At 38.9% G+C, this 14,968-nt stretch overlaps 1 protein-coding gene across 1 annotated transcript in view; it reads left to right on the top strand.

The window, feature by feature from the left end:
• Positions 1–14,692, top strand: part of LOC129837721 (integrin alpha-X-like) — a 29,510-nt gene extending 14,818 nt beyond the window's left edge. Inside the window, exons 9-31 of the mRNA XM_055904114.1 lie at positions 1,210–1,345; positions 1,548–1,624; positions 1,782–1,905; positions 3,721–3,863; positions 4,101–4,241; positions 4,435–4,632; positions 4,753–4,883; positions 5,058–5,212; positions 5,721–5,887; positions 6,099–6,221; positions 6,376–6,446; positions 6,555–6,696; positions 8,054–8,152; positions 10,477–10,556; positions 10,767–10,844; positions 10,952–11,030; positions 11,273–11,377; positions 11,479–11,520; positions 11,636–11,761; positions 12,908–13,021; positions 13,123–13,152; positions 13,251–13,361; positions 13,463–14,692. Coding sequence (XP_055760089.1) covers positions 1,210–1,345; positions 1,548–1,624; positions 1,782–1,905; positions 3,721–3,863; positions 4,101–4,241; positions 4,435–4,632; positions 4,753–4,883; positions 5,058–5,212; positions 5,721–5,887; positions 6,099–6,221; positions 6,376–6,446; positions 6,555–6,696; positions 8,054–8,152; positions 10,477–10,556; positions 10,767–10,844; positions 10,952–11,030; positions 11,273–11,377; positions 11,479–11,520; positions 11,636–11,761; positions 12,908–13,021; positions 13,123–13,152; positions 13,251–13,361; positions 13,463–13,531 — 2,541 coding nt within the window. The 3' untranslated portion in view covers positions 13,532–14,692. The remainder of the gene's footprint in view (positions 1–1,209; positions 1,346–1,547; positions 1,625–1,781; positions 1,906–3,720; positions 3,864–4,100; positions 4,242–4,434; positions 4,633–4,752; positions 4,884–5,057; positions 5,213–5,720; positions 5,888–6,098; positions 6,222–6,375; positions 6,447–6,554; positions 6,697–8,053; positions 8,153–10,476; positions 10,557–10,766; positions 10,845–10,951; positions 11,031–11,272; positions 11,378–11,478; positions 11,521–11,635; positions 11,762–12,907; positions 13,022–13,122; positions 13,153–13,250; positions 13,362–13,462) is intronic.
• Positions 14,693–14,968: the final 276 nt, after the last annotated feature.

The following is a 14,968-nucleotide window of genomic DNA, read 5'->3' as shown; positions in this document are numbered from 1 at the left end:
ACAGGGACAAGCTCGCATCCCCTGATCTCTGCAAACAGTTTTTAAGATTCTTTACAAAATTGTAAAGAAAGTTGCCCTCGGCTGGTGCAGGTCATATCTATGTGGCAGACGTTTCTCAGTGAGCATAGGTGCTTCAGTATCGACCCCAGTACCTATTCACTGTAGTGTCCCTCAGGGGTCAATTCTGGACTTCATTATTTTTTCCCTGTACATGCTTCCCCTTGGTGACATCATCCACAATCACAACATTCAGTTTCACTGCTATGCAGACACCTTTATTTACTAATCAGACCCAGGGTTCTACTAAACTAGAATATGGAATTGATTTAAGATGGTAATACCATGGATTCTTTAGCTATTTGATTTTGCTTTAGCTATTTTTCCTTTAGCTATCCCAAAAAACAAAACAAAAATAATTTGATTAAATATTAAATTTGGACTTTACTACTATAGACCATAGAAAATCTGTTGAATAACACATTCATAAATGGTTAAAAAAGACAGTCAAAAAATAAATACTAAGGAATAAGGATTTGAAGTGTCTGTCCTATATCTAGGAGATATAACAAAGCTCAGGAAATATTGTTGTTTTTTGGATAAATTTAACCCCTTATTTTTGTTGGCACCAAACTACCTCCATACTTCCATTAATTTGTATGTTCGTGAAAGTCTCATCTTTCCTTAGAGTGGTCATACTAGTTTTTAGGCCAAACCGTTCGGACGCCACAGACGTTTTCGTAAGAAGACCGATTTTCGGTATGTCTCACGGTCTGACAAACACCACTGTAGCTCAGTCACTTTCCACTGCAGATGCGGAAGACCGACATAGGCGGATGCGGTGGGAAGTGACGCACAAAGCCGATGCATAAAAACAGATCTCTATCTTAAACTGACGGATTTTGATGGGGACTTTTTTATTATGTTACTTAGATTGACACACGGGTGAGTCAATATATGATTAAATCGCTGCTGAAGACGCTTTTATAAAGGTTATTTTAATTTGCTTTATTTTTCATTCTCCTACTGGTACTTGTATAAAAGGGCTATACAAATATAGTTTTTATTATTATTATTATTATTATTGTTATTAGTAGTTTCAAGGGTCCAGTCCAACTTCCCAGTTATGATGTGGATGTTTAAATATCATTCATATTGAAAAGGAAATTAGACTTTATAATTCCTGCCCTCAAGTGATATATTTCTTGGCAGGTCAAGATTGACAATTTGACGAAACTCAAGTCCCTGGCATCAGAGCCAAAAGAGAACAACACTTTCCTCATCCAGGACTACAACGGACTAAAAGGAATCCTAGACAACTTTCAAAAAAAGATCTTCAACATTGAGGGTACAATTCCAGAATTAGTTGAAATCTCTTAATACTACTTACTTATTTTTCAGCAAAGTCCCTGTCAGCTGAGAGTTCTTATTCATTAAAAAAAACTGAAGTGGAAATACTGGTCACCTCCTGATATATACACCTTACTCAAAACATTCCACAGTAGAAGTATTAATGTATCGCAATTAATATCAGTGTTCGTATATTCTAGGTTCCAAGACTGCTCTGGCTGGCAACTTGACGAAAGAGATGTCCCAGAGTGGGTTCAGCGCTGTCTACGTTAATAAGGTGAGATATCGCGATAGTATATACAGTGTGTTTTATCATGATGTTAATATTTTTATAAATGTACTTACCACCATTGCAACTAGTTTATGGACGCAATATATAGTTAATTAATGCTTATTAATGAAAAATATTACCCAATGTTTTATTTCCTCTACAGGACACCTTGGTTCTGGGCTCAGTGGGATCAAACAACTGGCGTGGATCTCTCTTCGAGACTGAGGGTCTGGGATCAGAGGAAAGGGAAATTCAGGACCCCACATTGGACAAAGATTCCTATATGGGTAATGGAACATTAACTAAGGGCTAGGCGTCCCGCTAGCCAGACAACTTCCGGTGAAACTGGAGGGCACGCAATTTAAATAAATAATCATAGATATTATGGATATTAAACATTTAGGTACATACAAGTGTTGTATATCGGTTGAAAGCCTAAATTCGTGTTAATCTAACTGCACTGTCCGATTTACAGTAGCCATTACAGCGAAAGCATGCCATGCGATTGTTTGAGGACGGTGCCCCACATCAAAATATTTTTCCACCGGCACAGGTTTCAGAAATTCACAAATTGCGATAAAATATTCACTTACTTTTTGAAAATCTTCCTCAGATTTGTCATCCAAATGGTCCCAGCCATAACATGTAGTGTTGTTTTGTTAGATAAAACCTTTCTTTACATCCCAAAAAGTCAGTTTAGTTTGCGCCATCGATTTGAGTAATCTACTCGTTCAACATGCAGAGAAAGGAATCCGAAAATGTACCACTAAACTTTGTTTCAACAAGTCAAAATAAGTTTATATTTACTCCTCAGATACCCTAAAATGTTATCAAACTATAAAATTTCTTACGGAAAGAAGTATGTTCAATAGGAAACCGATTTTAGCAGATGCGTTCTGTCTTCATCAAGCGCGCATACACGAATTTCCAAGACTGGCCCTGTACTAAAACTGATATTTCTTATTCGTTTTGGAAGTTACAAGCCTAAAACCTTGAACATAGACTGCTGGCACCCCGTGGAAGCCATAGGAATTGCATCCTGGGAGGTAGAATTCAGTATGCCCCTATACTTTCCATTGTAAGAGCATGGGCTCTCAAAAATAAAAACATTCTGGTTGGTTTTTCTTTGGATTTTCTCCTACCATATCTATTGTGTTATATTCTCCTCCATTCTTTTAACATTTCTACAAATTTCAAAGTGGTTTCTTTCCAATGGTACCAATTATATGCATATCCTGGCTTCTGGGCCTGAGCAACAGGCAGTTTACTTTGGGCACGTCATTCAGGTAGAAATTGAGAAAAAGGACCTAGCCCTAAGAAGTTTTAAGCTCAAAAAGTGAATTTGAACTGCTGCATCATCAGAGCATCCTGACTGGTTGCATCACTGCATCACTGTATGGCAACTGCTCGGCCTCCGACCGCAAGGCAGTACAGAGGGTAGTGCGAACGGCCCAGTACGTCACTGGGGCTAAGCTTCCTGCCATCCAGGACCTCTATACCAGGCGGTGTCAGAGGAAGGCCCTAAAAATTGTCAAAGACTCCAGCCACCCTAGTCATAGACTGTTCTCTCTGCTACGACATGGCAAGCGGTACCGGAGCGCCAAGTCTAGGTCCAAGAGGCTTCTAAACTGCTTCTACCCCCAAGTCATAAGACTCCTGAACACCTAATCAAAATAGCTACCCAGACTATTTGCATTGCCCCCCCTCCACCCTCTTTTACATCGCTGCTACTCTCTGTTGTTATTATCTACGTATGCATAGTCACTTTAATACCTCTACCTACATGAACGTATTACCTCAACTAACCGGTGCCCCCGCACATTGACTGTACCGGTACCCCCCTGTATATAGTCTCGCTATTGTTATTTTACTGCTGCTCTTTAATTACTTGTTACTTTTATTTCTTATTTTTATCCGTATTTTTTTTTTTACTGCATTGCTGGTTAGAGGTTCGTAAGTAAGCATTTCACTGTTGTATTCGGTGCATGTGACTAATACGATTTGATTTGAACAAACACTATTTTCAAAGCTCCATTAGTTCAGATGTTTCAGAGAAGGGAGTGTAGTTACACTGTACCTACAGTTCTTTATTGTTCCTATAGGATACTCTGTAGCTGTTGGGAGGAAGAACGAGAACCTTCTATATTTTACCGGAGCACCAAGATCTGAACACATGGGACGGATCCTACTTTTCAACAAGGTTAACAACAACTGGACTGTGGCACAAAGATTGTTTGGGGAACAGGTTGGTAACATTAGCTATTTCTGTAAGCAGTGTTGTATATCAATCAAGTTATACAATAGGGAGAGCATGAAACCAGCTTTTGTGGTTACTTCAACGGTTGATTCACTCCTCCGATAGTAAAGAGGAACACATGATATCACTTTTTATGTTTACTTATGAGTTCCATTCAAAAACCAGAAGACTTCTTAAAACATTTCAAAACTATTTTTGTATGAATGTAAGTTTGGATTTTCTCAGATGGGCTCCTACTTCGGGGCAGAGCTGTGTTCTGTGGACATAGACTCAGACGGCAACACAGACTTCCTCTTGGTGGGTGCACCAATGTTTCACCAACCACCTAGAGAGGGAAGGATCTACGTCTACACACTGACTGATAAGGTGGGCTTAACTGTGAATCTCCGAACAACAGGTTCAAATGCTGCAATTTGTGGTTGAATATGTTCATCAGGGACAAAGTGATCTGGAAGCTGATATTGATTCATTTGTATATAAATATCCATCCTCTTCAATAACACTGCACAAAAAGACAATGTAATATGGATTTATCTTCATGTGATCTCTCCTTTATTAGCTGGAACTGAGGATGGAGATGAATGTTTCAGTGCTGGCTCGGGGTAGATTCGGCTCCTCCATCTCCTCTCTCACAGACCTGAATGGAGATGGGCTGAAGGATGTAGCTGTGGGCGCTCCACTTGAGGACGATCACAGGGGGGCCGTGTACATCTACCTGGGTGAAAAGCTAAAGGGGATCCGCCCTGAATTCAGCCAGGTGAGACAGACGAAGATGGAAATCATTCAGAAAGGCTCTTCATGATCAAAGAAAACAGACATCCCTCCTGGGATATCAATATCAATGCCTTTTCATTAAATGTTTGTCTTCTTACTGCAGCGCCTCTCAGCTGCGGGGATGAGATCTAAGCTCCAGTTCTTTGGCCAGACGATTGATGGGAAGATGGACCTGGGTGAGGATGGACTGACTGACATCGTAGTAGGAGCGCGTGGCGCAGTTGTCGTCTTGAGGTACGAGTCCAAAAAAGGATAAGAAAAGACAGCTGGTTTAAAATGACAGTAAAAATATCCCACTAGTGTGTGATCTGCACTGAATGGGGGCTGAACGCAATGAGGTGTGGGCGGTGCTACCCAACATCGTACAATGTAAGCTAACATCACTGTTTTTATCTCAATCGCTCACAGGTCCAGACCGGTCCTCAGCCTCTCTGCTCATCTCCACTTCCATCCCTCGGAGATCAGCACTGATAACTTTGACTGTCTGGCAAAAGAGATCATTTCCCCCGTGGTGACTTTAACAGCCTGCTTTAACATGGCAGAGGCAACAAAGAGTAAAGCTGGTAAGAACTCTCAGAACATTAGGAACACTGATGACTTTGTGCTTTCCAACAGAAATCATGATCTGAGACCCCATAATTGTGGCCTTGGTGGTCTAGGTCGGAGCCTCGGTGCATAGCTAAATTACTGACCCCAATACATGGGTCTTGGTCTCTGAAGACCAGTGGAGGCTGCTGAGGGAAGGATGGCTCATAATAATGTCTGGAACAGAGTAAATGGAATGGCATCAAGCACATAGAAACCATGTTTGTTACCATTCCACTTATTCCGCTCCAGCCATTACCACAATCCCGTCCTCCCTAATTAAGGTGCCACCGACCTGTGGTGAAGACCCAGATGAAGTCCAAGTGTTTTGAAAGGTTGGACCTTGGTCTGGATCTGGGTCACAAGAGTTAAGGTCTTGACTCCTCTGCTTTCTACTTTAATGGTGTTCATCAGCAGGCAACCATGAGGTTCAGAACTTCTCTCCCTGATAGGGAAGCCATTTACGACTCTTGTGTACTTTTCCAGAGGCACTGAGTGCAGGGATGAACGTCTCCTACTCGCTGGATGTGGATCCAGTGAGACAGAGGAGCCGAGCCTTTTACAGTGACACGAACAAAGGGGCCAGAAGTCTTCTCTCTACTGTGGAGCTGAGAAAGAAGCGGACCTGCTTCAACCACTCAGTCTACATGACAGTATGATCAATGAAAAACTGTAGCTATGCAACAATACAACAACCATAATGTCTCTCGTAAAGAGGGGATTTAATGAATAACATTAAGTTGTTAGGTTGTTGAATTATTATTGGATTGTTATTGTGTGTTGATCTTATTCAGTGATGAGAAGAATGAGGGTTTTTCAGGACTATGGATAGGGAAATGAATGCCACATTTTCTTTTCTTCCAGCAATGCGTGATTGACACATTATCGCCCATAATCATCCAACTTAATTTTTCTCAATCTGAAAGCCAACAAGAGGGTCGTACTGCCATTCTGAATACTGACAGTCCTACAAAGGCTGTGGTCGAGGTACGAGGAAACGTTCTGGGTCTGACTAAAACCTGTTCACTTACAATGATCAACAGTACTTGCAATTACTGTGAACTGAGTATTGTAATTTAGCCAAAGACCTGTGAAAACAGATCATCTAAACACATTCACAGTTGTCTTGAATTCATCACAGGTGCCCTTTGAAAAGAACTGCAAAGAAAATGAAACCTGTTTGGCAGAGCTTGAGGTGGACCTCAACTTCATGTAAGTGTCTGATAAACAGAGGCCACATAAAGTAACTTGTTTGTAGCTATAATAATTACTGACTGCTCAAAATGTTTTCTGACTGTACGGTCTTGTCTCTCTTATCAGCACATCGACTTTATTAGTGGTGGACCAGAGTTACTTCAACGTGACTATAAGACTGTCCAATCACGGGGATGACTCCTACAACACCAGTCTAACTCTCCTCTACCCTCCTGGCCTCTCATTCTCCATGATGCATCTTCTGAAGGTAATACCGACACCCCTCCATCTATTGTGTAATTCACTCTGATGTTTTCTTCTTGCTCTCATCTAAACCAGTGTTATTAAATCCTGGAGACCCAAACCATGTTCTGCCAATCAAGGGTTAGATGATTAGTTTAATCAGTGGTGTTCCTCCTGGGCTGGAACAAAAGCTTTCCTTGCTCATCTTGTGGGTCTGCAGAACCAGGATAGAAGAACGTTGATTTAAACATCAGTTTGCAGCCAAACATTTAAATGTTCCCTACATGTGCTAATTATTTATAAAATATTAAAAGTTGCACTATGCAGAAATCACTCCACCCTTTCCTGGTTACTAAAATTGTAATAGTTAGCCTACGTTTGTGACAAAACAAGCAAGTATAGTGTAGAGAATTATTGTACCATCTAAATAGCTGTGAAATATATTTTCCAAAACCAAACATATTGTATTTTCAGCTGTTTGAAGCTGGTGTACGAAACCGAAAGTAAGACACAAAAACAAAACGTAACTGGAAGCAGTGTTAGGTTCCTAACAAACAGAGTAAAAAGTAAAATGGACAACTAGAAAAACCATAAACCAAGTTTATTCACCCACTGGGTCATACAGCTGCAAAGACAAGGTATGATTACACAAGCATATATATTTATAACCTCCTACTAGCCGGTGTCAACCCCTTTTACATCTCTGTTGCTAGGCAGGAACTTAATTGGTTCCTCTCACTGGTGTAGTCATGGCCCTGCCTGATGCTCAAACCTTCGTGGGCAAGGAAGTGTTTGTGTGTGCGATAGGACTGTAGTAGGAGGGTCGTTGTGGTCGGACCCTTTGGCTCCCCTCCCAGAGGTTTCTTCTCTTGACCTCGAGCCAAATTCATCAGTCTTCCCTAGTTCTGCAGCTGGCCTGCCTTTTCAGGAACTGAAGCTAGACTGTTGCCCTTTGCTTCTCTCTGTAGGAACATTGATATTTAATAATAACATCTTTGAACAGAATATTACATTTGCGCACTCCCCCTTGTCTCACTCAGTAACTTTCCATACACCAAATTCCTATACATGTAAAGTAATCAATATGTTCTCGTATGGTATCATGAAGAAGTATATTTGAAGCTTGAATCCAACAAAAATAGCGGCTATAGAACATATCTACCCCTTCTCAGACTTGCTTTCAATGAGAATGACAGATCTATAACTCCCATTTGTATGTGAATTTGGTCGGGTTGCCCAAAAATGTACATATAGCGATTTATGCGTAGTGCACCTTTAAGTGTTGAATTGATTAGTTCCGTAAAATTGTTAATTTTTAACAGGCTTGTTTATTTTAGACTGTATTTATTTTACACACTTGACATATTGTCTGTGTTCCATAGTCCACAAGGAGAACTGTGTTCAGCTGTGGCGGTCTGGAAGGTGAAATGGACAGGACTACATGCAGTGTCAGCATACCTGTCTACCGTAGTAAAACTACCGTGAGTGATTACTTAGATATACCAGTAAATAATGCTCAACTGTGAATACACGGTAAAGCTTTAAAATGTTCTTAAATGATAAAGACTCAGAGCTACAAGCAGTAACTCAATGTCTTATTGAGTGACAGCTTTGATTTGACTATATACAGTGCCTTCAGAAAGTATTCAGACCCCTTGACTTTTTGCACATTTTGTTGTTACAGCCTGAATTTAAAATAGATTAAATATATATTTTTTTTATTATCACTGGCATACACACAATACCCCATGATGTCAGTGGAATTATGTTTGACATTTTTACAAATGAATTAAAAATGAAAAGCTGAAATGTCTTGACTCAGTTTAACCCTTTTGTTATGGCAAGCTTAAATAAGTTCAGAAATAAAATTGTTCTTAAGTCCCAAATTGCATGGACTCACTGTGTGCAATGATGAGTAGAGAGCAGAGCATTACTTTATTCATCTCAACTTGGGAAATTGTTTGATCGCAGCATGCATCAATGACTTAAAATGACAGGACACGCAACAATGACCAACATGATAAAAACCAAACATTAAGACAAAAAGGCACATACACCATAGTATCCCTAAAATAATAACCTGATTCAAGTGCTGTTTTTTTTTATCCTACTTTGGGAGAGAGAAAAAACAGGCAACAACATTTTCCAATAGGAAGACCTCATGATCGTTAATCAATTAGTCATTAAAAAGCTTCATGGCTGTCCGTAAAAATGACCATCTAAACCTCTCTGTGGAACATCTGGGCAGGCTTAACCTGCTACTGAAGCTGCTCCTGTGTTGCATTCGAGCCCTGGTGGGGTGGGTGTGTGTCATGTGCAGCTTTTTTATGAACATGTCCTGCATTGATTCCAGCCTGCTGCCAATTGTAGCACTGTCTTTCTTAAGGATTTTGTCAAGCATGTTTATGTCCTCCTTAGCTAAGTTCCCTTTCCAGCACACAATGGCATAGGTCGCTACACTCGCCACGACATTGCTATAGAACATATGAAGCATTTTGTCACAGACTTTAAAAGTTCAAATCTTCCTTGAAATACATTCTGGTTTGGGGTATATGCAGCAGTTTGGGCCATCTGGCTCATTGCGAACTGGTTGAAGACCATTTATTCCTAACAACGGCCGTAATTAATTTGCCAGAATTGTACATAATTATGACATAACATTGAAGGTTGAACAATGTAACAGCAATATTTAGACTTAGGGATGCCATCCGTTAGATAAAATACGGAACGGTTCCGTATTTCACTGAAAGAATAAACGTATTGTTTTCGAAATGATAGTTTCCGGATTTGACCATTTTAATGACCAAAGGCTCGTATTTCTGTGTGTTATGTTATAATTAAGTCTATGATTTGATAGAGCAGTCTGACTGAGCGATGGTAGGCACCAGCAGGCTCATAAGCATTCATTCAAACAGCACTTTCGTGCGTTTGCATAAAGGCACTAAAGTAATACTGCAAAACTGTGGCAAAGAAATTAACTTTTTTGTCCTGAATACAAAGTGTTATGTTTGGGGGCAAATCCAATACAACACATTACTGAGTACCACTCAATATTTTCAAGCATAGTGGTGACTGCATCATGTTATGGGTATATTTGTAATCGTTAAGTGTGGAGTTTTTCAGGATAAAAAATAAACAGAATGGAGCTAAGCACAGGAAAAGCCCGAGAGGAAAACATGGCTCAGTCTGTTTTCCACCAGACAAAGATTAATTCACCTGTCAGCAGGACAATAACCTAAAACACAAGGCCAAATCTACACTGGAGTTGCTTACCAAGAAGACAGTGAATATTCCTGAGTGAGTTACTGTTTTGACTTAAATCTACATGAAAATCTATGGCAAGACCTGAAAGTGGTTTTCTACTAATGATCAACAATCAATTTGACAGAGCTTGAAGAATTATTTTAATAAATGGGCAAATGTTGCACAATCCAGGTGTGGAAAGCTCTTAGCGACTTACCCAGAAAGACTCACGGAAGTAGTCGATGCTAAAGGTGCTTTTAAAAACTATTGACTCAAGAGTGTGAATACTTACGTAAATGTGCTCTCTGTTTCATTTTCAATAAATTTGCAAAAATAAATCTAAAAACATGTTTTTACTATGTCATTATGGGGTATTGTATGTAGATGCGTGAGATTTTTTTATTTAATCCATTATGAATTCAGGCTGTAACAAAATGTGGAATAAGTCAACAGGTATGAATACTTTCTGAAGGCATATCTTCCACTTCTTTTCCACTTCCACAGTTATGATCCCATTTCAAATCAAGTCTGACTTTGTCAACAATGCCATTTCTTTTTTCAGGCAGTGTTCACGAGTAAATTCCATATTTTGAATAGATACAACTGGAACGACACAATGGAAATGACCGTCATCGGCCTGAGGTAGAAAATCTGCTTCCACAATGTGAATTGTGTGAGAGAATCAGTCCAGTAAACACACATTTCCCCATGCAGTCAAAGTATTGTACATACATTGATTAAACCAAACTAGTTTTATACAACCCCAATACTTTCTACTCAATTAGCTGAAGGACTTCATAGCATTCCATTTATGTACACAAAAAAATGCATTTGCCTTTGCTTTATTTACAGCGACAATGGAAACTCAACCAATAGTTCCCTAACCAGGACCATCCCTGTTCAATATGCAGTTGACCTGGTAGCAAAAGCGTAAGTCTTTACAAGCCTATACTTAACATTTTGTTTAGAGAATGACTCCATCAAGTTCATTGAATAAAATCAAGGTGACTTATGTATTTTTTTGTTTGTTGTTGAAGCCTTCCCCAAGACTCCACCACTTACATTAACTTTACTCTGGAGGACACATCACCTAAAAGACTGGTGAATGTATATGAGGTAAACAATCAGCTGCTATTGCTGTGACTGATCTTGAAAGTGTGATTCACATGTGGGGGACTGTGCTAGATCTTTTTATACTCCAAAAACTATTTTAATGTCTCTGTCACTCTAGCCTTGCTCATTTGGGAGTTAGGGTTTATGTTTTGTAACAAATTCTGTGACAAATGCCTTTGTATAAAATCTCTATACAAATGTTATTATTAGTATCATTGAGTGATTAAATGTCCCACTGTTTACAGGTGCAGAATTTGGGATTTAAGTCTGTACCAGTCACAGTCACCTTCACTTTCCCAACTAAGCTTGAGCACAGATTTGAAATGGACTACCAAATATCTGTCTTACAGGTAAACTGTTCACATTCCTTACGAAAGTCCTGACATTTTACTGGCACAATTTCTGTCAATAGGAAACAGCCTAATACAAGTTTCCTTTCTTTTTTTTGAAGAACTACACTCAATGTGGAAAGGTTATCAATTCAACAACAGAGGTGAGAATTCAAATATGCCACTTGACATTGTTGGTAACCTATCAAATAAGGTTACAACTCAGTATAGTAAATCATGTTACTGAAACACACAGTTTGCTTCTGGCTGTGTTTACAGTACTGCTCTCCAGAAAAATATTGCAAGACCATCGAGTGTGACAGTTTCCTTTTGGAGAAGTTTTTGACAGTTGCATTTGTGCTGTCTGGAAATGTTTCCTTCAAGGACCTCGATCAACATGCAAAGGTCTGTATTAAGACACCTTTAACAAAAGATGGTACAGAGTAACAACATGCTAATAATAAATAAGACTTTGAGACAGCAAACATCCCACTTTTAAATCTTTGTCACATTTATTATTCTTTAGCACGCTACACCATTTAAGCTAGAAACGCCATTCAAACTTTAAAATGTGCAGAGTGGACTCATTGATATATATATATAAAATTATACTTTTAAACTATTGAGCTTTTTGTCCTCCATCCACTTCCATGGGATTTCTTCAACATTCGAAAAGGTTCCATTGTTAGACTCCCATGAATTCCAACATTCTATTATACAAATCAACAGATGTCTTAATAACTGCATCAACTTCATTCATTAACTTCCCACTGCTGAATACACCATGCAAGAGACGCCATGCAGTAAGCATGAACTTTTGTAGGCTTTTTGACTGGTCTTCAAATGGGCAAAATCGTAGCGCAATAGTCTTCATCGCAAAAATGTCATAAAGGGCATCTGATTTTATGATATAAACTTGAAGTCCCAGCAAAAGACCAGGAACATGGAAGTATGTTGTGGGAATGTATCACTTTCCTGGCACAACTGACAAATCAACTATTTTCCCCAAAATTTACAGGGTATGACATCTTGGTCTACATATCTGCTTTTCAAATCAGAACAGATTTTACAGTAACTATATCATTGTGTTTACTTGATAGCTACCAACACAAATAGCTAGCTAGAACAAAGTGTTAATAAAATGTAAAAAAATTAAAAGCAATACAAATAAAAGTTCTATCAAATGATGCAGCTTTGTTAGTTACTGCATCTACAACGTTTTCTGTCAACTTTAACAAACTGACATTTTGACCACTTTCCGAGCATTTTATACCACAACGTAGACATAACATATGGGTCTACTACTTCTCTGCTGTTCAAATCTGAAATCAGACAGCTGTTCTAATAACCACTACTTTTAGTTTGAACTTTGAAACATCTGCCGTTTTGACCACTTTCCCAACAAGTTCGACGAAGCTCTACGTTTTTGTCTAACTTCTCTATTTAAATCTGAAATCAAAACACTTCTACTACCACAAAATGCTTTAAGAATTGAAGCAAGGGGCACAATTTCATTTAATGTTGTTCGACTAACAATATCTCACTCTACAGAGCTTGGCATTGCCAAAGAAATTCACTGGGGATAGAGAAACAGTCAACTTCATCAGTTTTGTCAAACTCAGCTATGACAAAAATCGATATGTCCAGACAGCGAGTGACCCAGGGGTAAGTTTCCTGTCAAAAACTTTTCTTCAACAAAGATACAAATATTTATTGAGCAAAGATTCACAAAAGCATACATTTTGTAATATTTCTGTGCTCATTAGGATAACTCTACAAGCGTCCACCAAACACAGGTAATTCCGTTTGTGGAATTAAACTGATTTACTGCATAAGAGTTGCTTTAAAATGGTTGTTTTATTGTCACACATGGTCTCAAAATGTATTCCTCCAGATTGATGTTCAGGTTGAGATCATCATTCCTCCACATAGAGCGCTGATAATAGGTACAGGAGTTGGAGTAGGACTCTTTCTCCTGATCATCATCACAATGGCCATGTATAAGGTGAGTATCAATGATGCGACAGAACCTTTGATTCTGCATTGTAAAGGATCAACACTTTGATTGTTGAACTATTCAACATCCTTTCTTTCCTTTCTACTCAGATGGGATGCTTCCAGAGAAAAAGCCTTGATAATGACGAGAATGAAGGGGGAATAGAGTACGCAAGATGACGCTGCTAAGGCTAACAATGTCTATGCTAATGCTTTGGAGAAGCAGCCACAGCCCGAGAGTGGAGGCAAAACTTCTCCTGGCTTCCACGCTAGCAATGAGGGGGTAGGGGAGGGACCAAAAGAGAAACAGGATGTGTCAGAGTCAGATGCAGGCTAAAGGAGTAGTAAAGTAGTCTAAGCAAAAAAAGGAAATGTACTTGGTATTCAGACTTACCTTATGTTGCTTCCTTATGCACACTGAATACATGTAATTCAACCACCCAAAACCCTCTCACTTGTTGGCCAACAGATTTTCTCATTGAGTTTTCATTCAATAGGTTTTTCAGTACATTTATCTAATGTAAATATCCAATATTTAATTGATTGAACTACTGAATGGCAACTTTCAGTATTAATCAAACCATTATACTGAGAAAGGCATACATTTAAGGGGCCTGACTCAGATTTAGGAAATGTATGCCTTTTCTATGCACTTCTCAGTAGTTGGTATACAGGCTTAACTAATGCAGGTGTGAAAAGGGCATTGCAGGCCTGGTTTCCTTGGGCACACTTAATTTAATTAAACAGCTGAAAACCTTCCCACTTGCTGGCCAACAGATTTCCTTGTGGAATTGTAATTCAATACATTTATCTTAAGCCATCCCTTTAAATACAGTATAGCTTTAATTATAATTTGTCCACGGACTAGAATACATAGAGAACGTGTTCAGAATATATGGATCAATGAAAAATAGCCATCTAAATATGCATATTCATCTCTGTTTCAGCACCAACTGGTATATTTAGGGACATTTTTGGGTTAGAAAATATGAATCAGAAAAAAACTGCTTAAGAACCTTTAGGCACAATATATATTGATGAATAAAACAAATTGTGGTTTGATTCATCCAGAAAGTTGTCAAATTCAATCCATGAAATTTTGGAAGGTGTAAAAAAAAAAGTACAATAAGTTTTGAACAATAGTCCTACCCTAATCGTGGAGCTGTATGACAACAGTCCAGCCACCATGCGCCAGGCTCCCAAATTATTGCACAACATGTTGGCTGGGTGGGGGTGGAGGCCATCTTTTTGGTTCTCTTTTCAGTCATTGTAAATAACAATGTTTAAATGACTTGCCTAGTTAAATAAAGGTACAAATAAAATAAAATAAATTGTGCTGGATTTATTACTTGTGCTTTGAGATTATCAAAATGATCAATACTTTGTAGTTGTGCCTTTTGTAATGTCTACATGGTGGCAGCCCAGGTGCAATGTGTGAGATGGTGGAAATCAGATTAAAAAAGGTATTTATACCCTTTGTAATTGAAAGCCTAAATTTGCTCTGGTGCAATACATTTCCTCAACAAGTCACAACGTGTTGGACTCCACCTGTGTAAGAAATGTATAGATCACCTGCCTTAAATTAATCTGTAAGGATAAATACCGCTCTCTCTGTAT

Source organism: Salvelinus fontinalis, chromosome 3, assembly GCF_029448725.1.
Source record: "Salvelinus fontinalis isolate EN_2023a chromosome 3, ASM2944872v1, whole genome shotgun sequence".
In the NCBI taxonomy this organism is placed as follows: domain Eukaryota; kingdom Metazoa; phylum Chordata; class Actinopteri; order Salmoniformes; family Salmonidae; genus Salvelinus; species Salvelinus fontinalis.
This window is presented reverse-complemented; position numbering and strand designations above follow the sequence as displayed.